The 24,208-nt window shown below is 45.9% G+C and overlaps 1 protein-coding gene across 1 annotated transcript; it reads right to left on the bottom strand.

Annotated features, from left to right (window-relative positions):
* Positions 1–1,297: 1,297 nt before the first annotated feature.
* Positions 1,298–24,135, bottom strand: LOC104265083 (uncharacterized). Its single transcript, XM_009822411.2, has 18 exons — positions 24,051–24,135; positions 23,433–23,547; positions 21,956–22,130; positions 21,241–21,352; positions 20,131–20,237; positions 19,176–19,302; positions 18,506–18,626; positions 18,138–18,223; positions 16,932–17,056; positions 15,597–15,656; positions 11,314–11,380; positions 10,078–10,172; positions 8,304–8,432; positions 6,697–6,811; positions 5,739–5,876; positions 4,903–5,069; positions 4,376–4,464; positions 1,298–1,493 (listed from the first exon to the last, which is right to left on the bottom strand). The coding sequence occupies exons 1-18, from the start codon at positions 24,133–24,135 to the stop codon at positions 1,298–1,300; spliced, it is 2,109 nt and encodes a 702-aa protein (XP_009820713.2).
* Positions 24,136–24,208: the final 73 nt, after the last annotated feature.

The raw sequence follows: 24,208 nt of genomic DNA, 5'->3' as shown, positions 1-24,208 counted from the left end.
GAATGATCACCATGCAGTTCTAGCCTGGACAGGGTCAAGGAAGCTCTGCTCTGTTCCTGCCTTTGCCGTGGACTCACTGTGAACTTGGCAGAGTCATTTGAGCTACACAGCTTGTGTGTCCTCCTGTAAACAAGGGCTGTGCTTCCCCTCCTCCTGTGAAACGCTATCATTAGCCTCAGATTCAGCAATGGTATCGTGAGACTCCTAGTTCCAGAGGGAAGGAGAGGTGTGTCTGAACGTTTTGGTCCAAGCATGCAGTGGTCTGTTAGGCTCGCATGCCTGCTAGTGCTCCTCTCCATCCGGCCATGAGTGGGAAGTTTTCTGTCTCAAGTACCCAGTGGTTTGCCAAGTGGTCAGAAATGGAGGCAAGGAGAGAGGGGCCTGCTCCAACTCTCTGAGGTGCATATGTCGGTGGGAGGTGGTGGTGTTTGCTCTCTTTTGCTTCAGACTCAACACTCTGGGCTGAGAAGGAAGGAAGCGCCGAGTTCAGAGGAATGTGTGAGGAACAAGGGGCAGTCATCTTTTAAATGCTGCCAGCTGGCCCCTGATTACCCTCTTTGATTAGTCTTGCTTGCTTTATCCAGGGGCATTGGACTTCAGAGCAAGAAAGTGCAGCATTTGCTGGCTGGCTTGGGAAGACTGTTGAGGTTGTCCTACAGTGTTACATCCCTGTCACATGTTGTGGTCCATGGGACCTCTTGGATAGAAACCAGGAGCGAGCAGCAAGGGAGGATGCTGCTGCTGGGCCCACCCGAAGAGACATGGTCCTGAAGATCTGGGAGTCTGCGGCGAAGGAGCTACCGTGATAATGGACAACAGTGACTCAAGGTAGAGGAAGGGAAAAATCCGCTCAATAGAAAATCTAGAAGGACTGGTGGTTCAGGGAAGCAGGAGGTCTGAAAGACCAGAAACCAGGTTTCTTTACAAAGAAGGTGGTCCCTGGGTTGGGGCCTCCTTCCCTGAGGGTTTACTCAAGACCGAAACAGATGAGTGTTCCCCTTAGAAGGGGAGGTGACATAAACTCTCAACAGGCAGTAGACAGAAGAACCAAGGTGTGGTTGTTGTAACCCACAAAAAAAAAAAGAGGGAACAGCAGACAAACAGGAGTGTGAGCAGTGCAATACAAGTTGTCACCAAATGCACTCCATTAACATATCACCTCCCAAAAGGTAGCACGCACCGAAAGTCTAAGTCCTCTGGTCAGCAGCCAGCTTTTGAGCTCTAAGCTCAAAACATGGCCCAGTAGCTGGAAATAGCAATGCTGGGAGTGCAAGGAGGATGAGAAAGCCATGGTGCCCTAGTCCATCTTCCACACCTTCACCTCTGGCCAGCTCCTGCTCTTGACTTGCTCCTGGCTGACACTGGAAGTGCTGATTTCTGGGGAAATGGGCTCATAGGAACGGAGAGACAAGCTTGCAGCAAGCAGACCCATCCGGACACAGGTATCTGTGTCATGTTGAGCAAGCATCCCTGCAAGGATTCCCGCCATTAAGCTGTGGAGAAGAAGAAAGGCAGTTTTGAATACTGATGAACAGCTTTGACCTCGGGAACATGGCCATTCGTTTGTAAGAGCATTCATTTGGACCCAAACCAACACTTACAGAAGGAGAATATGTCACACAGGAGGGGTGAGGTCATAATGAAGTGTTTGCTTTTTTATATTTATTTTTAAATTTTGAGTAACAAACAGTGCTATTATTCGCATTTTATTTGCTTCTCATCTGAGAAGCTGAGGTAGTTTCCCATTTCACCACATTTTCTTTTCTCCCCAGTTTTCCAGGTGAGACAGGAGAAAAGAAAGGAGTCTAAGAAGGGAAGAATCTATTTTTCCTTTGCTCTCTAATTATTTTGTCACTTGTTGGTGCCTTGTTACATTCCCCCCGTCCCCCATTGGGAAGGGGTGGATGGGAAGAGAGGTAAAGTTTCCATATATATGTGAGTGGGGCAACAGACACAGCTGGAAAAAGAAATCCAAAGCTGAAAAGAGATTTTAGATTCAGATTTTCGTAAACTTTAGCTGTGGTTTTCCATCTGAGGTTTCCCAGTAAAATTGGTGTACGTGCTTGGAACAACAAAGGTCACCCATAGGTCCTCACAAGGCACCAAGGAGACCATCAGGAGAAGGGGATGACTTTGCTATCTGCCAGGCTTGCAGGGGAAGGCTCTGTTGAGGCATGGATACGTGCAGGGTACTGTTCATGATTGACTGGGAACAACTACTGTTTATTCATAGCTAAATACTGTAATGATGCTCAGAAGCTAGGAAAGGACAAAGGAGAAGTGAAAGAGAAGGGAGAAGATGACACCTGAGAGGAAGAAGCACGGACAGGAAAATGTGACGGCAGGGAGGATTAATGAGCAAATCTATGGGGAAGGGAAAATGACCACTTTTTTTTTTTTTTCCACTCTGACTAATTACTTCAACATCTTTTTATCCATAACAAAGGCACAGAAGATTATGATTTCCATAAATCATTCAATCTCTCAACAGCTCCAGAAGTTCAGAGTAAATATTTGGAGGAGCATCCCCTAGCAATGCCATGCGCAGGCATGCGGTGTTATGTTGTCACGGCAGCCAGGTGCAAGGAGCAAACAGCTGCTGCTCTCTGCACACACGCACGGCTCCTTGGGCAGCATCTCTGGAGCTATAGGAGAGCCACAGGGCCGAAGCGAGGCGTGAGATGCCCTGGATCACTGTTTCTGCCTGCGCAGTGTCCCCTGACCAGTGCTTCAAAAGTGCGGGGGTTCACGGAGGCTGAGCCGTGAATGTGTTATAGCCCTCAGTTATATCCTGCTGCATAGTCCCTTGAAAGTGCCAACAGGGCTGGGCTTGGGCAACTTTACCAGTTTATATGTTGTGGAGATGGTATGTACATTAATGTAGTGTGCCAGCATTTCCAGCTTGCTTTGGCACTCTTACTCTGTAGAACAGGGATTGCTGCAGCTCAGTGGAGCAGCCGAGGTTACCAGGAAGGACATCCCTGGACGAACAAGAGGACTATGAAAATTCCCACATGGACCTGGGGACTCTGGGGAATGGGATTTCTGGACCAATATTACTTCAGGAATGGGAGCAGTAATGGGCTCCTGGGTTTCAGATAGCTTTGGAAGGAAAAACGAACTTCTGGTACTCCTGTGTAACTCAGTGAAGGTGTTTGGGAGTGGCGCACTTTATCTCACTTTTGATCTTCCCTTAAATTAAGCTTTTAAAAAGGGAATGGAAACCCTAAAGAAGATGTTTAGCTTACATTAGCCTCTAGAAAAAATTGTCCTGTGGTAAGGGGTAGTCGTCTACCGAGCAGATGGTGCAGAGAGGAGGCTGTGTCCCTGGAGGGTCTGGCAGAGGTTGGGCACATCTGCTAGAAGTAGTGAGCAAAGCTGAGTGTTCCTTAGGACAGGCTGACCCCGTGAGGTTCCTCCCAGCCCCCGTTCCTCTGCTGTTACATTTAGTGCTCCGAATAACACTTCGGTCTTCTTTGGAGAAGACCAGCTTGCAGTTGCAGTCAACTTATCTCAGAGGTGATTTGGGGCACAAGGAGTGTGTCCTGGTGTTAAGTGGGTTAACTAACTTGACAAGAAGTTACTGGTTGATCCTAACTCAACTATTGAGGATGCTGTAAGTTTCAAAAAAAAATTACTTTTCATTCTGCCCACTCATAAAAGAAAAAAGAAGTGTTGCTATGTTGAGTTATTGGTAGGTAGGAACAGAAAAATAGAAGGAAATACCTGTCACATACAGCCTTTTGGTCTAGCCCAAGGCAATGAAAGGGAAAAAAAAAAAGGACTACTACATATAGTTTGACAAGTTAACAAGAGCATAATAAAATACTACTCTGACAGACTCAGTATTGATCAGTGGGGCTGGGAATAATACCTGTCATTTCCTACTCCTATATACAGCATTGTGCGAACAGCTAGGCAGACTCTTTTGAAGCACGAGCTATTGCCAGAGGCAGATGCAGAACCTGATGAAATGCTTTTATAGGGTGATTTTAGCTGCTGAGTGGCAGTCCCACTTCCATTGGAGAAGCATGGAAGTAAAGTAGTTAGTTAGTAAGACAGCTTTGATGTAAGGTGGTTTACTTTGCTTTTAGCAGCTCAGCCCAGACTAATTCAGAACTACTAGATTGCCATGAAAGGCTTGGATCTTAAAGAAAAGCAAAACTCATAATGGCAAGACTGGCTTCCCAGATGCTTAGGGGGACATTTTTAGCAAGCTTTACAAGGAATCACAGTAACCAGTCCTGTTCTTGTGTCCTTAGTGTCTGTTCCTCAAGCAGCAGAATGTTGTTTGCCTTTGCAGTAGAATTTCAAAGAAATCCCATCATGGCCCTTTCACATTTAGCTGGAGAAGATAAAGTAGTGAGCAATATACCTGTCACCGGCACCTGAAACGTTGACTATCTCCTCCTTGCTGATGTGGATGGCGGGGTAGTGGGTGGCACAGAGGCTGGCAGCAGCAGTCTGTGTGGGGAGAGAAGAGAAGTTAGTGGTTATCGCCCAAGCTGATAAGGCCTGGTGTGGCTGATGCCATCCAGACCCGCATGGATGCTGAAAAAAGAAAAGCAGAAAAAAAAAGGAAATAATCTTTTTTCACACTTTGAAAGAGATCAGCGATTTAAATGAAGCTTCCTGAAAATGAAGCTTGCAGTCATGAATATTCACAGTAAGCACATTCAAAACTAGCTGACTATAAACACTGCTGATAGGAGCCAGCAGTATATGGACAGTCAACTTGATTTTCTTTCAGGGCTGTGTATTCCACCCCCCAAACACATACATTTGCCAGCAGTGATGCCACGTTTCCCAGGACTGCTGCCATGCCACCAGAAATAGCAATGGTGCTATATGGTCCCAGAAAAAAGCAACTGAGAGCTCAGAGGTTGTTTTCCGTGCCCTTACCTGTCCGTGGGCTCCTGGACGAAGCGAGGTGCTCCCTCCCAGGCTCTTGCCACACAGGAGGATGCCGTGAGCGCCAAGTGTCACCACTACACAGCGCAGGTGGGCCAGCAAAGGACGGGCCAGGGCCATTGCAGTGTGGACAACATCCTCCAACCTGGACGGCAGCTCTTCAGAGAGTGGGGAGGAAAACTGGGGTATAACTTTAAAGGTCCTCAACTGGCCATTTTACGGGCTGGCAGCCTGTTTATGAGCATCGCTACTACTATTTATGAGCACTTCTGAAATGTGGTTGACATAAATTTTTTTCTTTAAATCATGGGATTCTCCAACGTTAGACTTCCATACTAAACCTCTATCCTGTCCTGAGGAAACCACCCCTCATGGGAATAAACATGTCTGTAGAGACCAAAAAACTGACATGAAGCATGACTTCCTTGTCTTAACGCTGTTGGATTTCCACCTGCATGTGGTGGGGTATTTAATTTCTGCAAAGGGTGGTGCTGTTGGGACAGGTGCCCTCAGAGCATCATGCTTCAGAGACATGTTTACAAACCAGAGATTACTCCTGTTTATCTGATGAAATGAGGCAAATGGGATCTCTGGTTTTGGACAAGGAACCATCCCAGGCCTACTGTGCTCTTTGATAGATCAGCAGTCCGGCCTGGGCCGTACAACCCACACAGAGATGGCTGTAAGGTGGAAGACACCAACAGTGCTTATGAATCCCCACTGTGTTATATCCCAGTTTGTTTGAAATGGAGGCTGGAGTAGAAAATTCTCTCCTCCAGGATCTAGGTTATCTAGAGGTGTGACTGGCCCTTCTGAGTGTTTAATACCTGCTGGCAGAGGGTTCCCGAGGGTCCGATTTATTGCTCTTAGCTCTTGCAGGTTGGGGGAAATGTATGTGAGCGCTTTCCAGCTGTCCGAGAGGAATGGCTTAGAGGCCTTGTTCTCATCTGTTGGCTCATAGCACACTTCAAAACAACATTGCAATTGGTTAGTTAGTTAATTAATTAATTAGTGGTTCATCTCTCTGTCAAGGCAGGATGCAGTGTAGAAGGCAACCCAGTGTGATCTGCACAACTGGGTTTATACATGTAATCTATTAGAAACTTAAACACTATTTTCCCCATGTTGGAGACAAAGTCTCCCAAGGTTTCCTTTCCGATGATCAGTAATGATGTAGTTGCTTCTGGCTCTGGATTGATATAATCAGACCTCAGGTTTGTTACTCCTCTTAGCTAGTTTTGGATCCTCTGCCAGGTTTTAAGAACATTGTCTCCTTCTTCAGGATTTGCTTTTAAAAATGAAGGCATAACTCCAAAGGTTTAGGAAGCCTTGTGAAGGGTCCCCAGCATACCAGGGGAAGGGGGTATGTATTTTATGGGAAGTGGGAGAGAAATCCTCTCAAAAGATGCTTTAGCACTTATTCTGAGAAGCAGACTATATTGCTGCTCAAACTGGCAGAAGCACACACATTTGTGCTTGCCTTGAGATTAAAATGCAAAGAGCAGCTTTCCCTGGATTTCTGGCAGTGCCCAAGGGCTACAGCACCTACACTATGGGAAATGTGATTTAGCTGCACAATGAGAAAAACTCAGAAAAAGCAGAAACGTTTCATCCATTTGAAATAGAGTAGCAGTGTACAGAAAGGAGTGCTGAATAACACAGCACATGAGACAATAACTGGGTATCTCTAGCAAGCAGCAGTGGAGAGCGCTCAGGGTGTGCGGAGTGTCTTGGCACACACGCTGTTAGGAGCTACAGGGCCAGGGCTGGGTGGCTGCTCCTTACCTGCTAGCTGATGCTCTCTAGCTAGTTGGCAGACGTACTGAATAGTGGAAAGAGGCACATTTCCATCAATGCAAACTAGCGGGGCCTGGCACAGGTTCTCCTTGAACTGGGACACCTAGTGAAAATCGAGGACACAGGGTAGAGACAGCTTGAGTCATTGCAGAGGGACAAAATGATTGCTATTCAGACTTGGAATGTAGGATTTTCAGTCATATTACAGCCCTTAGGTGCAGGCATGAACCTAAAAGAGTAATTCCCTAAGGAAAATGGATTTTTCTGTTTGTCTCATCTCCTCCCGTTCTTCTCTTTCCCCTGCTCTCTGCCATCAAGAGCTGGACTCAATTGGCAGGGCTCCTCCAGCAGAGAAAGGTAGTTACTGGTCCTCACTAGACTATTTTGGTACCCGTGGGTCAGTCAGAGACCTACAGGGAAAGGGAACGCTGCTATTTAATGTCACTGTAGGATCCCCTGTGCTATGCCTGGCTTGACTATGCCTTTGCTTGCTGCATGTGTCATTTAGATGTCCTCTGTGCACAATGCCTCCTGAGACAGGTTGTTCATCACAGTGTTTTACTGCTGGGTCTTACTGAATCGCATAGGGATGGGGTCAGTGGAGCAGTAGAGTAGGGAGCTCCCGTTCCCTCCTTTGGCTCTCTGAGGCTGCACGACCACTGCCTGAACGCCAGCGCAGTGCTATAGGCACTCAAGCAGCATCCCTCCCATGACTCTGCTAATCCCGGCGGAAAGAAGGGCTGCCAGAACACACTTTGCAGCAGAAGATTGGTTCAGAGTTTCCACTGGCCACAGCTGTTTTGTAAAGCTTAGGAGAATTAATCTGTCATGTAATGGTTTTCTGTGCCAAGGCTTGGGAGAGGCAGGGTGAGGATGGAAGTGGGAGCAATGACCATATTTTTCCCTAGGAAGTCTCCACCTCATGGGGATCCCACTGGTAAGTAAATTGCACTTAACTTCCATGTCGCTGTCAGTCATGAAGCACAGGCTTTTGTTCTGTCAACAAAAGAATGAGTAGGGAAGAAGGGTGCACTGATGGGGATTTCACTGAATCAGTCCTTAATCACGGCTTCCATTAGCCCTGATGTTTTGAAGGTTTGGATGTGCTGAGCAGCAGTGCCTGTTGATACAACTCAGCATGTAGAAACAACAGGGATGGTGAGGAGGGGATGGAACAGGAAAACTTGGTTTAGCCAGTGTTCTGTCCACTTTTTTTTGCTTTTCCCTAAAGGGGGAAAAACCATTTCTGCAGGTGGACAGGATTTATTCCTGGCTTTAAGGTGCCAAAAATTATAGGTTAGCTGGGACTAGTTAATGAAGAGGATTCTGGCCCACATGTCATGGGATGATAATAGTGGTGATACTGTATGGAGCAGAAACAGATAGAAGTTCCATCTGGGTCAGCAGCAAGAGAGGGCTCTGGCAGCTTGCCGTGCTTCTATCTCAGTGGCCAATGTGAGTGGGTTAACTTTAGGATTTCCCATGTTCCCTCTGCACAACCACTCCCTCCTGGTACAGCTTCAGCAGTTCCCTTCTGTCACACAGCCACACTCCTTCTCATAAAAAAAAGCTTACAAATCAGATGGTATGCATACGTATTGCTCTGTTATCTGGTGGTGGATGTCCATATCTCCCAAGCCGACGCTGAGCTCTCCAGCACTAGTGATCACAGCACAGTAAGTGGCTGTGTTCTTCCCCTCCAGCTGAAGGACAGCACTCATGTTCTAAAACAGGGAGGACAATTATAAACGGAGCATGTTTCCTTTCCTTGCCACACTCAGCTCATTCTCTCTCTGTGTCCACCTGATCGGTAGCAGTGGCCCAGCTTGCTGTTCTCCCTTCAACCTCCCTTCCCCCTTGCAATAAGCAACATTGCAGAGATATCTTGGTCTAGACAATCCTGGCAGATGGCTAGTTTTTAAAATTTGCAATGAAACAGATGCCACAGGTTAAAGAAATCGTTTAGTAAATGAGAGTGACAGGTCTCTGCCATGCAGTTCCATAGGTTGTGTCTCTGTCGTAACGGAAGAGTCGTCAGCAGAGTGGCTGCAGCACTGCTTGCTTCAGCCATGCATTCATCCGTTCCCATAGCTTGTGTGACACTTTGATGGCCTGCCAACATGCTGGGACGTCTTGGTGGCACGCTCCAGCTGGTGGTTATGTTAGCCACCTCACTGACTGCACAGCCTGATTTTGAGGGTAGCCTTGCGGCTGTTTCTACAGCAGTGTCGCAGACATAGCTACGAGGTGTCCCTCCTCTGTGGGTCTTTTGAATGATCTGCTTAGAGAATTCAGGGCATTTCTTGGAATATACATGTGGACGGAGAAATGCATCCCCCCCCAGTAGTTCACAAGGAAGTTGGAGGTTTTAAGGAAAGGGTCCTCTCCAACACTAGCGGTAATGTGTTTTGTTACAGGCAAGGATTGCTTGGTGGCTGGCCAGCTAGTCCATCTTCCCTTGGGAGACTGCTCACTTTGATAGCACAAACTGTGCTGTGCTGGGTAGAGGAGGGATTATAGGCCTGCCACTATGAAGCCTTTATAAACCAAAAAAGAGTTGTGTTCTTATTGCTTCATTTACTGAGTTGCTCAGGTAGCGAGAACTAAGGCCCCATGTGCTCTACTTGGATACCAGAGCCCTGAGGGCACTAACAGACCTTAATGTCCCTGACCAGCCTCACCTGGGGTCTCTACCCACACCCCTGGCTTGTCTTCAGCCCTGCCTCTTCACCATGGAGGTGCCTGATGCCCTAGGCTAGGGTTGCCCACCTGGCCGTCTCTGCTCCCTGCCGGGGTGGTGAGGCTCTGCCTTGCTGCCCCCGGAGAGCTCCTGCTGCTCCTGGCTCCCCGACCTCGGGGTTCAAGCTGCTGCTGAAGTCGAGTATTCCTATGGTGCACAGTTAGGGAGGGGCGTATGCAGCTATGCGGAGGACCCTACTCCTCTGAACTTGGGAGGTGTCCAGCCCGTGCTCTCAGTTTCGGGTTTTCTTTAACTTACGCTTTACCCAAACCAGGCTGATTTTGGCATTGCTTTTGTCTATCCTCAGGGCCAGGCTTTGCATATTTCTGGCTGTGCTTAGGCCTTCCTGGAAGTTTTCATGGTTCCTCCTGATTTACCTCTCTTTCTTCTTCATGCGCCACTCCCTGGAGCTGAATCCAGACCCCATGGTTTAGACTCCAAATGGTACATACATCTAGCCTGTGTTTTGAGGGGTGGCTCCTTGCCTTCTAATTGTCTGTAACTAAAGGAGCATTGAATTATTCCTACTCTTAGCCTGATGAAAGGTGGCTCTTATGTCTGCCAGGGTTGAGAAGACTTTTCCCATCATCACTTCAATGCTTCTGAGGTGCATTTACTGTGCAACGTACCATGTGGTGACAGTAGTGCAGGATGGACTCTGAATGTTCATCCTTCCCCATGGCTGATAAAAAGAGAGGAGTCTGTCCAAGACGGCTTAAGCAGTCTAAAAGGAACAATGGAAACAAAAGATATTAATAAATCCATCAGAGTATTGTGAACACAGTGAGAGCCTGTGCAGGATGAGTGTCTGTAGGAAAGCCCTCTCCTGGAAAACTTAATGGCTATCAATCCTTGTCTAGAAGGATGTTCAAGATGAAACTCAGCCACAGCTGCCGCAAATGACTGGCTGGGGTTGAGTGGGGCGATCTACATCTGCCTGCTGCATCAGCACTCTGAATTCTCCAGATTTTTTTGGAGCATCTGGGAGTGGAGCAAAAGAGAAGAAGGGGGAAGAAACTTCTGCACTTCCCTGGCATTATGTCCTTTACCATTACAGGCACGTGAGCTTTCCCACATTGCTTCTGTGCATGGCCTTTCCTGCTGCTGGCCTTCCCACACTGCTGTTCCCACCATGCTATCTTACTAGAACCACTGAATCTGAATGGATTCATGGGAAATCCTTCCTCCTCTCCCTTCAGGTTACCACAAATTATACCTCAGTGGGTGGCATCGGTGGCATTTTTTTTCCCTCAAGCTTCTCCACTTGTGATCTGAAGTAATAGCAGGTTTGTGTTAGGAAGAGTTGGGAAAGGTTAAAAGGCCGGAATAATCCAAAAATCATTTTGTAATCTGCCCTTGCTAATTTCAATACCCGAACACTGTTTGTCTGCTGCTTGTGGTGGAGCACCAGGTACAGTGTGCTCCTTTCCTGTTGCCAAGGTCTGCAGCCCCAGTTCCTCCTGTCCATGGTGCATGGATGATCATCTTTAAATAAGATTATTCCTTTCAAATTCTTCCTCAAAACGTACTTCTATTGTGACTATAACCTGGCATTAATTCAACGCTGAGGGCCAGGCTGTTCAGTAGACACTGGAGATCACTGATGCTTATTTAACTTTGATTTGGGGTCACTGCGCTATATGCTAGTTAACTTCGTATTTGTGGACCTTTCTTTTACTGATCCCAACTCCCTCCCCTCTTACTTTTTGGCATGGCCCCCACCTTTTCCAGGCAGTCTGCCCACTGGTATATTGCCTAACGTGTCCCAGATCTTAACAGCATTCAAGAGCTGCTGCTGTTGAAGGAATACCAAAGGACAAATCACAGCTGGCAGGCACCCACAGGCAAATCCAAGCACTAGGCACCTGCCAAGTTTCTTCCAACACCGCCAAAGGTTCGTCTCACTCTTCCAGCATTTGTTTGCCCACCGACCTGGAAGAATAAATTGTTAATTGGCAAAACTGGGGGGGCTGCTTGGCATAGATGCTACGTCTCCATTAACATGTGAAGTGTAGTCAATGTTGCTGAAACATAGGTCAGCAATTAGAGGGAGCAGAAGGCATCTAGCTACCAGACTGAGGGCAATACAAAGTTCTACAGCCATCTACAGACTTCAACCTTGATGACAAAGGCCCACTTCCTAGGAGGGGAGATCTGCTTGATCTCCCCATGCTTTGATATTTTGATCTTACTTGATAAGACCTCTTAGAACAACAGTAACGAGTGTTTCAGTCGATACAAGCAGCCCTCTGAATTTACCTGCTCACAACAGCACTGGGACCCCAGAACTGCTGACCCAGACCTAATGGGCTCTGCAGCTGCCTTCCAGGCCACTTAGCGGCCCCCTTAAGCAGTTTGGGGTTTGGGGGGTTATTTATTTATTTATTTTTCTCTTTGAAGGTAAAATGAGATTTGTTACCTTTGCCTGTACTACCTCTGTACTTTACTCATGGAAGGATCTGTTTCAGTGTCTGAATACTTTTTCACTCACCTTTCTCTTCCCAAACATCTCCCTCACCAAAAATACCCATCTTCTCCACCTGTGTGGTTATCAACTTCTCTTTTCTCTTGCCTCTGCCTTCCTCTCTTCTGTCCATCTGTCACAAACAGCCAAATTGTCAGAACACAGGCAGTCCCTCACCCATCTCCTCCTCCTTCTCATTCTTCTGCCAGAAGAATTACATCAGTAAGTGCTCAGATCAATTTGGGCTTCATCTGACTATCAAATGGTTTTAAAGCTCTTGTTTTCATAAAATCCTGAAACATACTTTCCATTTCTGAAGACAGCTTGCCACTGATGGTCATGACGATCTTCACAGTTCTGGATAATTTGGAGCTTTCAAGAGTATGTTGAGCATTTGGGTGGCAAGCGCTGAAGCGTGTGCATGCCTATACACAGCAGCTCCTGGCCCAGACTCTCTCTGCCCCGTGTTAGCCCAGGTGCACTAGAATACCCCTGCATATACACATTTTTCTTGCTTGTAAACATCACTATCTATCCTAAACAAGTAAATGTATTGCCATCTCACAGTAAGAAATATTCTGCCTCCAACCCGTCACTGTTCTTGGGTGTTCTCAAAGCTCATACTGAAGCTCCCCCGTGCAAAGCTGTACATCTGTCATTTGCACAAAATGCTTTCTTCTGCATCCAGCCCTACGACTATAAGAGCCTGCTCTCCCATCTAAATATGGTCTTTTATTTCTCTTCTGACCTCCAGGCTGGTTTTGTTTCCCCTGACTCTCCCCAGTTCCGTAGTCTGTAAGACTTGATGCTAATTCTTGATGCCTTTGCTTTTCTGTCTGGCAGTTCTCCAAGCCCGGAACTGCTCAGACCACCTGAGCAGAGCTACCTGTATATAAGCAACCTATGGTGTCTGTCCATCTTTCCACTACTTGTCACTCATTAACCCAAATGCCCCTCCATTACATTTGCTCATGCTCCCTCAGAATTGCCACTGGCACTGCCAGGAATGAGGATATTTCCATCTGCAAGTGTCTCCTGTTGAGTGTTGCAGATTTCAAAAGCATTGAGCTTGGCTATTTTAACTCTAAATCTCACTATCCATAACAGAGGCAGCCAAGAGGGAAAAAAACCCAACAACCTACTCCAAAGTAAAAAGCAAGGATGCTTGTTTAGGCAAGTCAAAAAACGTGGCTTTGAACACTGGCCCCTATTTCAACATTAAAAGAGGGTACTAACTGTCATCAGTAATGAGCACAAACTCTATTTTATGCAGCTCCACTATCTGTTTTTCAAAACGGATGCTAGCAGGAATGTTGAAAATACTCATGAGCTCATTTTGTTGTTTGGCATGCTGATCTTCTCTTTTAGTGCCCCGCACATCCCAAAGGCAGAGTTTCAGGTTTTTTTATGCCAAGCCTTGCCCCAACAGCAGATGTACCAGCCTAGCACTCAGGAACCCAGCTGTGGGTGACCTCTGCTGTTGTACAACCCCACAGGGCCTAAAAGAAATGAAGATGCCAAATCTCTCTTTAAAGTAGCAGGTGGGTGCAGTGAGAGAGAAACTAGCAGCCTGCTTTTGAAGAAAAAGAAATTACTGGCTCTCATCGCACTTTGCCAGCTCAGCTGGTGACTCTAAGTCTGAGCAGTACTTGGGTGTCTCTTCTACATTGTGCTCAGGTGGGGCTGGCTGAGATGAAAGAACTTAGAAGAAAATGGGCTTGCTGAGGTGATTCGAAATAAGACTGCGCTGATGCTTTCTGGCAATGTTTCAGAGAACTGAGAGAGTCTCTGGGACCTTCTTCCATGTCCTAAGAGGTTTGAATTCCTAATGTAAAAATGAGACTCTGCTCAACTTCTGGGCATCCTGAGAGAGTTATAACCATAATGATTCTTCCAGCACCTTCCTCTGAGCAAGACTGTGCATCCTCCTCTGCAGGTCAGATAGATAGTTACTTAGAAAGCACTTTGCTTCTGGATAGCCTTGGAAGCTATGTGGGAATTACAACCAGGACAGACTACAGCTGCTTTCTTGCTAACTGGGAAAGCATAAGGTGTAAGTGGTACCCCAGTGCTCTGCAACAAATCCAACATGCATAAGGGTGGGACCTGCTGGGTGCTGAGCCCTTTGAAAAAATCTGTCTTTAAAAGCCAAAACAAAGCAATGCTGTTGGGGGTGCCTTTCCCTCTGTGCCTAACCACAGCAGCTGTCAGCAGGAATCTTTTGGCTGTCAGTTCCTGAATCCTCCTGCAGCTTGGCATTTGGGTAGCTGCCACGATGGGGCACCAGCTCTAGGGCTCGCTGCTATGCGGAAGGGCAGCTAATACCTCACTTTTTCATGCAATGTTAAAATATCTTTTTTTTTCCTTTTCCCTGTCAGCTGTTCCCAGTGGGGTCTATAGCTGCCCTTGGCGCCTCACCATGCCATGGGTGGTCCAGGGATCTGCACTCACGTCTGACACGCCAAGGGGTGGCTGCCCATCCTCGGACACAGCTTAGCTCCTTGTCCTGATAGCTCAGTGTGGGGTATGTATGTTATCAGTTAGATCACAGCTGAAGCAGTTGAACTTTTGGTTTTGCAAGCCTTCACAGCTGATGCCACAGCATGTATCACCCTTCACCATTATAATACTGTTTGGCCTCTGCCTCTGTATCATTGAATAGCCAACTTCCTTAAGGACAGCTTCCCCAGCACGTCTTTCTCTATCTGACTGAGAGGTCTTCACAGATTGTCCCATTTGATGGCAGGAGTTTCCTGCCTTGGCAATCAGCATAGAGTAATTTGAGACACCAAACAACTTTTGAGTAAGCTTCACCACCTCAATCTGTACTACTTCATATAGCTCAATAAAAAATGTATAAGCCATGCAAATGGCTGTCATTTGCATGGGGAAGTCCCAGGTCTGTTCCACTTTAGCTTCTTGGTTGTTTCTTGGTCAAACCAAATTGAGAGGGAGAGGGTCTGGTGACATTTAAAATGTTCTGGGTTTTTTTAAGCAATCTTTTTTTTTTTTGTGACTCAAATCCTTTATGACTGAGGAAGCTGGCTCTCTTGTTTAGCTGGAACTGTGTCAGTACTACTTTTCTCAAAGGTTTCTTACCACTGTGGGTACTCTGCACGGAGACTCTTTGCTCCTATTCATGCTGCTTTCCATAGCTACAACAGTCCCAGGTAGCCAGAGCTGGCTCTTACCCGGGGATTTCCTCCCTATAGGGTCTGTCCTTGAATTAGAGGTTGTCGTAGCACAGCGAGGGTCTTTACCCATTGCTTCTAGCTCTTTGCATATGTGCTTTGAGAATGCCCTGTGCAGCTCCTGCTAAAAGAGCTCTTTGGGCTTAAGGAATGAGAGAATAGCCTCAAGGCACCTTAACATAGACTGTAGAGGCCAGAGTAATCTGTGGAGATCGTAAGGATGATACATTGCTCTGTCCCTGACTTGAGTGGTAAGGGTTAGTGACTTTCAGCATGGGAGCAGAGTAGGTCAGTAGGTATCACCCCATTGCCCAGCTAGACAACACACCAAATATGCAGTACTGCACCTCCCAAGTTCGTGCATGTGTGTGCGTACAGACATGTGGATATCATGCATGGATACCACCTTCCCCCATCCCCCTTTGGCTTGGCACTCATGTAAAAGCAGCTGGAAATTACAGTGGTGCTAAGAAAGCTGCTATAGATACAGTACCAGGATGACACGGTTCTGCGCCTTGGCTATAAAGTCAACGTTGATACCTCCGATCACCACCTTTAAGAGGGAAGAAAGAGGTAAAAAATGGTTGGAAGTACTTGAGGGAAAAGTTTCCAACTCTTCTTTTCTTTTCTTAGTCACTTTTCCCACCCTCTTGAAAGCTATCTAATTTATAGTGTGAAGGCCTGTGCTTATTTTGGATGGCTAGACACAGGTCTGTACAATCCCAATCAGAAAGAATGGAAATCTCTTCTATATGTTGCTTTGTGAATTATGCCTGCTCATAGCCAGCCCCAGCATGGCAGGTGGGATGTTATTGTGTACATATGGGTTGCTGGCCGTTTCTCTGTGTGGTGGTAGAGTAATACAAGAAGTTGCATGGGTCTGGTCGTGTCAGTGCCCTTGAAGCCATCTCTCTTGGGACAATTTTTGACATGCCAAACGTCAGAAACATTCAAGCACTGCTATGTAAAAAAGCAAAGAAAATGGGAAAAAGTGGGCAGAAAAATGCAGTCATTTCTTGCAAGCTCCCAGGAGAAATTGCCATACCCTGTGACACTTTACAGATCACTGTCTTATTGTCCTACAAAACCAGAAAAAGCAGTACAGCTCCACAAACAGGAAGTTTCCAGATTCTTTGGGGACATGCAGCTGTTTTTTCTCATTTTCTCATTCCATCAAATGCTGGGTTATTGCCTCCGGAGTTGCTGCCCTCTTTTATGTTGACAAATCCTATTGCAAATGGATTTTAGAAAATTTTTCATCTCTCTAAAGACTACCTAAAATAGATTTCCTGTAAATTATGCAACACACACAAAATCCAAGATAGTGAATAGAGTATTAGGATTATAACGAATCTTGTTTGGGATATGCTGCACCTCTTGTAATTTGGCAATCATGAGCAGGAGGCCAACAAAAAGAGATATTTATAAAATGTGTATGGCTCAGCTGCTAAAAATATCTCCCTTCACCCTCTTCCAGGTCTACTCCTGTAGTCACGAGTTCCCTGGCACTGAAAGAAATACAGCTGACGTTGTATGTAAGGGCACAGTAAAAGGTGAAAAGGTGATTAAAGTTTTAATGGATTGGGTGGTCTAAGACTTAATGGGATTAGTTCACTGTCAGTGTTTATTCCCTGTGAAAGTGGATAGGGGGAGGAGAAGAGGATATTTATCTGAGAAGAATAAAAAATAACTAAAGAGAGAATGTCTGCCAGTGTGAAGCAGAAAGATTGGTCTCTGGCTGAGTCACCTTTTACTTTTAGGAAGAGATATAAATTTATCCTGCGCTGTCAGCCAAGAGGCATTGTATGGTGGGCAGCAGGGGACTCACTGGCTGAGGTGGAGTTGTGTCCTCTCGCCGAGGCAGGTTCCCCTTCCTTCTGGCTTTCTGTAGTTTGCTCAGGGCCACTGCAATGCAGCTGCCCACTCTGGCATTGTTCTGGATCAGAGCAAGGTCTGTTTGGCATTTCTTTGAGGAAAAGAAAAAATACCAGCAAGATCAACCTGTCAGAAGCCTATGTAGGAACTGCCTAGAGAGAGAAAGCACAAAGTATCTGCTGTGAGACTCGATAGATTTGATCCCCCTATACCACAATCCTTTGGGAGTACATATACTGGGTTACAATACTGCATGAACACCCTGAATTTTTAAATTTTTTCACCTTTCTCCCCCTGTGTCCACGGAGAGGAAACCTGTCATCTCCATTTGAGAGATAGGGAACAGAAGCAAATGCTTCACAGAGAAAAGAGGTGAAGTGCTTACTAGGGCCGCGAGTCTAGTTTAGACTAGAGGCTAGCCAGAGGATCTTGCCAGCTTTTCCAGAAAGAGATGCCTACTGTGATTTTTGCCAAGTCTCTACAAGCAATTATTTTAGCAATTTCACTGTAAGCAGAGTATCAGAGGCTTTGAAAGCCCCACTTTGTGGCTACATACAGCTCTAATATCCAAAAAATGCCTTTACCAATCTGCTCTGACGGACCAGGTCTCCTAGAGGGCTGGCAGCAGAGCCTGGATGTGAACCCAGCTCTCCCATATCCTGCACTGGCATCCCAGTAGATCTGCTTTTCTCTTGCCTGTACGAGAGAATTCCTGCTCACCCAGGGGTGTTTTCCTTCCAAGTTTCTCTTACCCTGCACTCGCATGAAGAGTTCGGTAAGGCAGTGTGATGTACAGCACGGTGTTCTGGGAAGCCCAGGTACCTTCCAGTGTGGAACCGTACCACAGACGACAGTATCCTGAGACTCCATCATGGAGCGGACAAGCTCGGGGATCAGATGTGAGGGATCTCTTTGGGCTCTGGACCACCTGCTGTCTGTGCAGGCCTCCAATTTTTAATTTTTAATGCAAAAGTGGATGAGGACAGTAAGGGTGCTCCTGAAAAAGCAGGATGCTAAGCTCTCATCTGTTTGCAGATACTGAAGTGTTTGCCTGTTGCTAGACTGTCAATAAAGTGTCAGCGTTTTCCACCAAGCATTATCAGAAGAGATATGAAGTACACTGGAGTAATTTTTTTCCCCCCATTCAGTAAAAGGATACTGGAGTCCAGTGATTTCCCATCAGTTAATTCATTGAGCTTCTGTAACATAAAAGGGGTCAGTTCTTTGCCTGTGATCCCTTTGGACCTGCAAATGTAAAGAAAATGCCTGCAGATGAGAAGGCCTGAGCTGAAACAGCATCAGAGGAGAAGCACTGCTGCTAACAGATAATTTATCTCCATAACCACATACCATAAAAAGTCCTGTAAACAAGCTTCAGGTTAGATAAAACTATGGTTGAAAGCATGTTGTGGGCTCACCCGGCCCAAGGTTAAGCTGTGCTACAGCCCCTGCAGCAGTGTCCCTGAAGTCGTTTACGTCCCCAAGATCACTGGGTGAGCAAAGGATAGGGCTTAGGTTGCCTCTCACCTGGCTTCGCTGAGAGCTTGCTGGATGGCCTCTTCAATGACCTCGCCTGAGGCAGCTCTCTCCTGGGGACAGGGCACTGCTATCAGCACCCCGCTGCTCAGGCCTAGCCCCAAAGTGCTGGCTGGGAGAGGACAGACAGACGGTTAGCGGTTTTCCTTGGATAAATCAAATGCTGAAGGAAAAGGACAGAGGAGAGTGGGCACGGGGTGAAGGAACCCACAGAGCTGGAGCTCCTCTTCTTAGCTGACCCAAGGGCAGGGTCTTTTCCGGCTACCAATCAATTTACATCTGCCTACTTCTTTTGAGTCTGTCTGTAAAATAAAAGGGGCAAATATTTTTTTTTTTTTAAAGAAAATTGATTCTACTTCTGAAGGCCAGAAACTGTTTTTGTAAACACATTACCATGTGTGTTCCTTCCACTTCACCACTGTGAACTAAATGTGTATGAGCATGCCAAGGTGGCTGCAGCTAGCTAAAAAACTTCCTGTAAAGACTGAACTTCCCTGCTACTTTATTTTCAAAGCACTGAAGCAGGAATGAGGAGGTTGGATGGCTTGTTTTTCAGGACAAACTCTTCTCCAAAGCTAAAAAAGAAAGTGCCTCATCCAAGGTGATTTTTCTGTCCCTCTTTTCCAGGACCCTACATGGGCCTTTCCCTTCTGAAACACACCAATGAGTTCAGCTGCCTCCTCTTCATTCCGGACGTGATATGGTGCCTGGAAGCTGCTCTGGCGTGAGAAGAAGGCTGGGAACTCCCTTGACTCTCCAAAGGCAGCCACGCAGACTCCCTGTGTCTCCTGCAGCAGAGGAGGCGAGACAAGCAGGTAATCAGTGGAGGGAAAGGGGACCCACCAGAAGAATGGGACTTTTTCTTTCTACCCAAGTAGAAACTGCCTTTCTTTAGCACAGGGTTTGGTTATTTTCATACATCCCATTCTATTCTGTTCTATCACCAACATTTTTCAAAGCAAAGAGACATGGTAACTGGTTAGACAGAGTCTGGCTTACTGAGACACAGAAGACATGCATGTCCTTTGCTTGTGCTCGGAGCTGATCAAAAACCATGCAGCTGTCATTATCGCAATACTGAGTCCAAGGTAACAACCTGTGATCTGAAGATGTGTCATGAGCTGACAGGAATATAAATGAGTTCTGTTTGCGGTTGAGAAATATTGACTTTTGCTGTCACCTGAAGTGCTGGCCCTGGTGGTTTCCAACATGCCAAACCTTAAAAAGTGACTCTACTAAAAATCATCTTGATTCCCATTTTAATTCTGATTTTATTTTGGCGTTTGATGGATCTAGCTTGCCTGATCCATCAATTCCAGAGCATTGTCCCAGAAAAGCAAGTCTAAGGCCAGAGAAAGAGGGCATGGCTAGCGCTGCCTCTGGCCTCAGTTGAAACAGCTGCTGGAACAGCCCCTTGGGCATGGATAGATTTATGTTAGGGAGCAGCCCAGTGCTTGTATAGCCCCAGGACTAGAGAAATGTAAATATAGCTTCACGTTCTCTCAATAGTAATTTCTAAAAATCTTAGGCTTAATACCTACCACAGCACCACTGGGCATTCTGTACACGAAGTACAACATTATCTGCTTTCAGGCTCAGCAGCCCATGCTACCTACCAGATATTCCAGTGTCCTGCCAATATCAAGGATGGACTTGACTCCTGCAGATACAACAGCAACCGGAGTTCGTCCTAGCTCTGTCAAGTCAGCACTCACATCCAGAGCTGTCAAGGGACAAGCAGCCATTGTGTCAGTGATTGTGTTGTACTCCAAGCTGATGTGATCTGCCCTCTTAAAAAACCGTATCTGCCTCGGATGCCACTGCCTTCTTTTGTAACCACTTAGATCCAGAAGCAAATATTACAGGTTTAGATCATGCCTTTATGTGTTGAGATTGAAAGAGATATTGACAAAAAGAAGTCACACGGCTTAGGGCAGAGGTGCAGCCTTGCACTGTCTCTCTCAGCTCTTTGATCACATCGATAAACAGCATGCAAAACTTTGGTAGAAAAGAAAGAAGATGTTATACAGCAAGGACAAAGTTCAAGGAGACGGAATATAATTTTAGTAGATTTTGATTTTGGTATTGACTGCACTGGCAAAAAAAAGCGCCACAGGAGCTTTGCTGACCTCAGAAAGCTCCCTGGTCTGGAATTTACATCTCATCTGAAAGGGATGGCATCCAGCAGGGCAGTGCACTTATGCTGTGCTAGAAATATATATGGCTAAGAAGAGACAATGTACTTAAAGGTCACGAACTACACTGCCAAGGCTGGGCTGTTTTCCAGAGAGGAACATGCACCTCTAACACGGACCAGGGCCTAAGTCTCTTTTGTGGTGAGACTCTCCTTCTCCTTAGCTGAGAGAGAGTCAGTAACAACACAGTGCTCAGTAGCCAGTATCAGGTTATCCAGGCATTACCAAGCGGGACAGGTACAGTCAGCTCCTGTTGCACCAGCAAACAATATCCATATAACCCCGTGTAAGCAAAGGATAAAGAGAAACTCCCACCCTCTTAACAACTGGCCAGTGCTCAAGAAGAATATTTTGAAGCTTCTGGAAAGGAGACACTGTGGAGAAAACAACCATAGTACGGTCAAGAAGAATGATAACTTTACTCTTCTGAACAGACAGTTACTGCAGGACAGACTGGGGGAAAAGGAAAAAGATAGAATGAAATAAAACAGTAGCAACATAAGGAAAAGTAGAATGTATTGATTTTCTTACTGTTCTCTCCTCCCCGGTGGACGCCTCCTATGCCGCCCGTCACAAACACGGGGATTCCTGCTTTGTGTGCCGCAATCACTGTTCCGGACACAGTAGTGCCACCGGACAAGCCCTATCAGGGGACAACCAGTCACAGTCAGCACCCAGGGTGACACAGAGAATACCGCATGCGGGCAGCTATGGTTGTGGTCTGACACACAGCAATGTCACAACAGCCTGCTGTCACCAACTGACAAGTGAAATTCTGATACAAATATTCTATTAGGTAGAAATGCAGGGGAATCATCGTCCCTGCTATGTAATGCATTCTTGCCCTGATGATAGCAAAGGCCTTTGTTCTCCAGGGCTTTCCAGAAGGCTTCACAGGCAGCTAGTGTCATCTTAAGCACTGTGTGCATTACTCGGGATGGCCTGTGTGTCATGTGGTTTACATGTAACATGATGATGACTTATCGTACCAATAAGAATATTCTTAGCCAAGCGCTCATGGCTTGCCAGCCAATCCAGAATGACTTTTCAGGAGCCCTGTTTCATAGCTGCTATTCCCTTACTTTGTTGTATTTTGACTCTAGATAGGAACACATTTGAGCTTACCAATAAGATAACACTTTACATGGTATTTTCAAGAGGTTTAAAAGCCACCTGGCTAGAAGCTGGAGAGCACTATACTATTGCTGTATAGAAAACACCACAATAGAAAGTCTGCATGCCATACCTGGCTGAGGACGAAAGGAAGATCTCTCCGAGACACTTTAACTACATTTTTACTGCTTGCCAAGAACTCAAGTTCCTCGTCTGTGAGTCCCACATGGATTCGACCCCTTAAAATACCTACAGTGGCTGGCACTGCTCCATTTGATGTTACAATTGCTTCCACCTCTCTGGCCATGCTAGAATAGGATAAACAAGACAACAATCACAAAATTAGTGAGGCAAACAATCAGACAAGAAAACTGCCATGTTTGATGGCCATCATTCCCAGTTTCCAGTTTTATACAGTTCTTGTGATTTCAGCTAAGTCCAGTTCCTCTTCTGTATCTTCCTAATGGCAGAAGTCTTTGCATTTGAATTTGCAGAAGTGCAGAGCTCCCATTTTCAGGACAGCAATGTCCAAGATCTGTGCTTTGTTTTTGAGAACAATCACTTGGTTTACAGGCAAATCTGGTTGTAAAATAGCCTACTGAAAATAGGGATCCTCTCAAAATAGGACCTTTCTGTATCTATTACCTGTTATTTCTCTGAGATCATAGACCTTCACAGAAATCCCAGGTAATTCAAGCCTTGCTCAAATGACCAAGATATATTTTTCACAATACAGGCAGTTATAGAGTAACAACAGTGCCAAAAAGCTCCAGCCTGAGGATAATCTAGAGCTGCAGACTAGGTCTTTCTCAGCTTCACAGGTTTTATACTTGATCATTCATACACCATCGTTTTTAAGAACAGCTGCTTCTCTCTTTCTGAGCTAGCTGTACACATGCTAGGCAATGTTTAACTACTGAAATTACCTCCTCCCCCAAAACCGAATTTTTAGAGCTTCATTCTAAGACAGAATGTCAGGCAAAATAATGGCCAGGTAAAAAGCAAGATGGAAATCAATACCAAACCCTTCCTGTGCTTTCTGAAAGCAAGGATGGAGGGGAGAGTGCAGTGATTTCTGGCACTGTAACTCAGTGAAAGACAAATCTAGTGAACATCAATAAATAAAGGGTAGAGGTGAGGGGTTTTCTACGCAGGGCACAGAAAGTAGCAAGAGGGACCAGCAGCTCTCACAGTAGCTGCTTTGAGTGCGCTAAGACCCAGATTTCACTATTGTGTTCCAGTCCTTTTTGCATTACAAAAGATATACCAAAAGAAACTGCAGTGTTTTCAATGTCTGTACAAACTATGCAGCCGAAAAGGCTGGTGGCTCTCTCCTAGAGCAAGTGATGACATTATCAGATGCCACATTTTAAAGGAAGCCAGAAATTTAAGGTGTTGGATAAGGAGATAAATAGGTACCCCATATGTGTCCTTAAAAGTCCAAAACCAATTGATTTACACCAGACCTCATATTCCGCATGCCTAGCAACCTGACATTTCCATTTGCTTTTACAAGGGTTTTGGCTTGACCAAGAATACTGATACTGATCCACCAGTTATATGCCTTGTGCTTACAACTTTGTTGAATGAGGAACATCAAAATCCACCACCTCAGATTCTGAGGATAGGTCATGCCATGTGTAATGATGGTGCTTTCCAAGGCTACCACTGGTCTCCCCTCCATCACGGCTTTCTGTACAGAGGGCTGAATCCTGAAATAAGCACCTGGGGATAAACACAGAAAAGTGAATTTTTTGTGTGGGTATCTGCATCATCACAATAAATTTATCCCCCTCTTCAGCTGTTCTTTGGGGTGAATTCACGAATAACTTCATGCAGACTAAAGCTGGTTTTTATGTAAGTAAGTGAAATATTTGCAAAATATCTCTACTGTTAATACGAATAATAATCCTCCCCATCATCACTGAGTGCTCCTCTGCCACCATTTTTGCAGCTGGGTTGCAAAATGCTACTGGCTCCAGTAACATTACTTTAAATTAACATTACTGTGAATGAACTGAGCCCTGCAACCATGCCCAAATAATATGCTTTAAAAGAGTGGAAGCACCAAGAATACCACAGTAACTCAATAGACTGTAAGACTGTTATGCATTAAGACTATTGTTGCTCTTTGCTTTGCTCCCAAAACACTACCAGCAAGGTCCCTGCTGCATTCAGATGAGGAAAATGTTTTCCACCCAGGAACTGTTTCAGAATACACTACTCACCATGCAGAGATCTTCTCACCTGGGTGGTCCCACATGCCACAGCGGACACATGTCTTCGCAGGCTATAGGTTATCTTCCTAATCATCCTGTGCATATGGATGGTCCTGAGTTAACAGAAGTCGGGTAAAAATGAAAGAAGTAATTTAGCAATGATGTGA

Source organism: Gavia stellata, chromosome 4 (genome assembly GCF_030936135.1).
Source record: "Gavia stellata isolate bGavSte3 chromosome 4, bGavSte3.hap2, whole genome shotgun sequence".
Classification (NCBI taxonomy): domain Eukaryota; kingdom Metazoa; phylum Chordata; class Aves; order Gaviiformes; family Gaviidae; genus Gavia; species Gavia stellata.
Note: the sequence above shows the minus strand (reverse complement) of the source record. Positions and strands in the feature narration are given on the sequence as shown.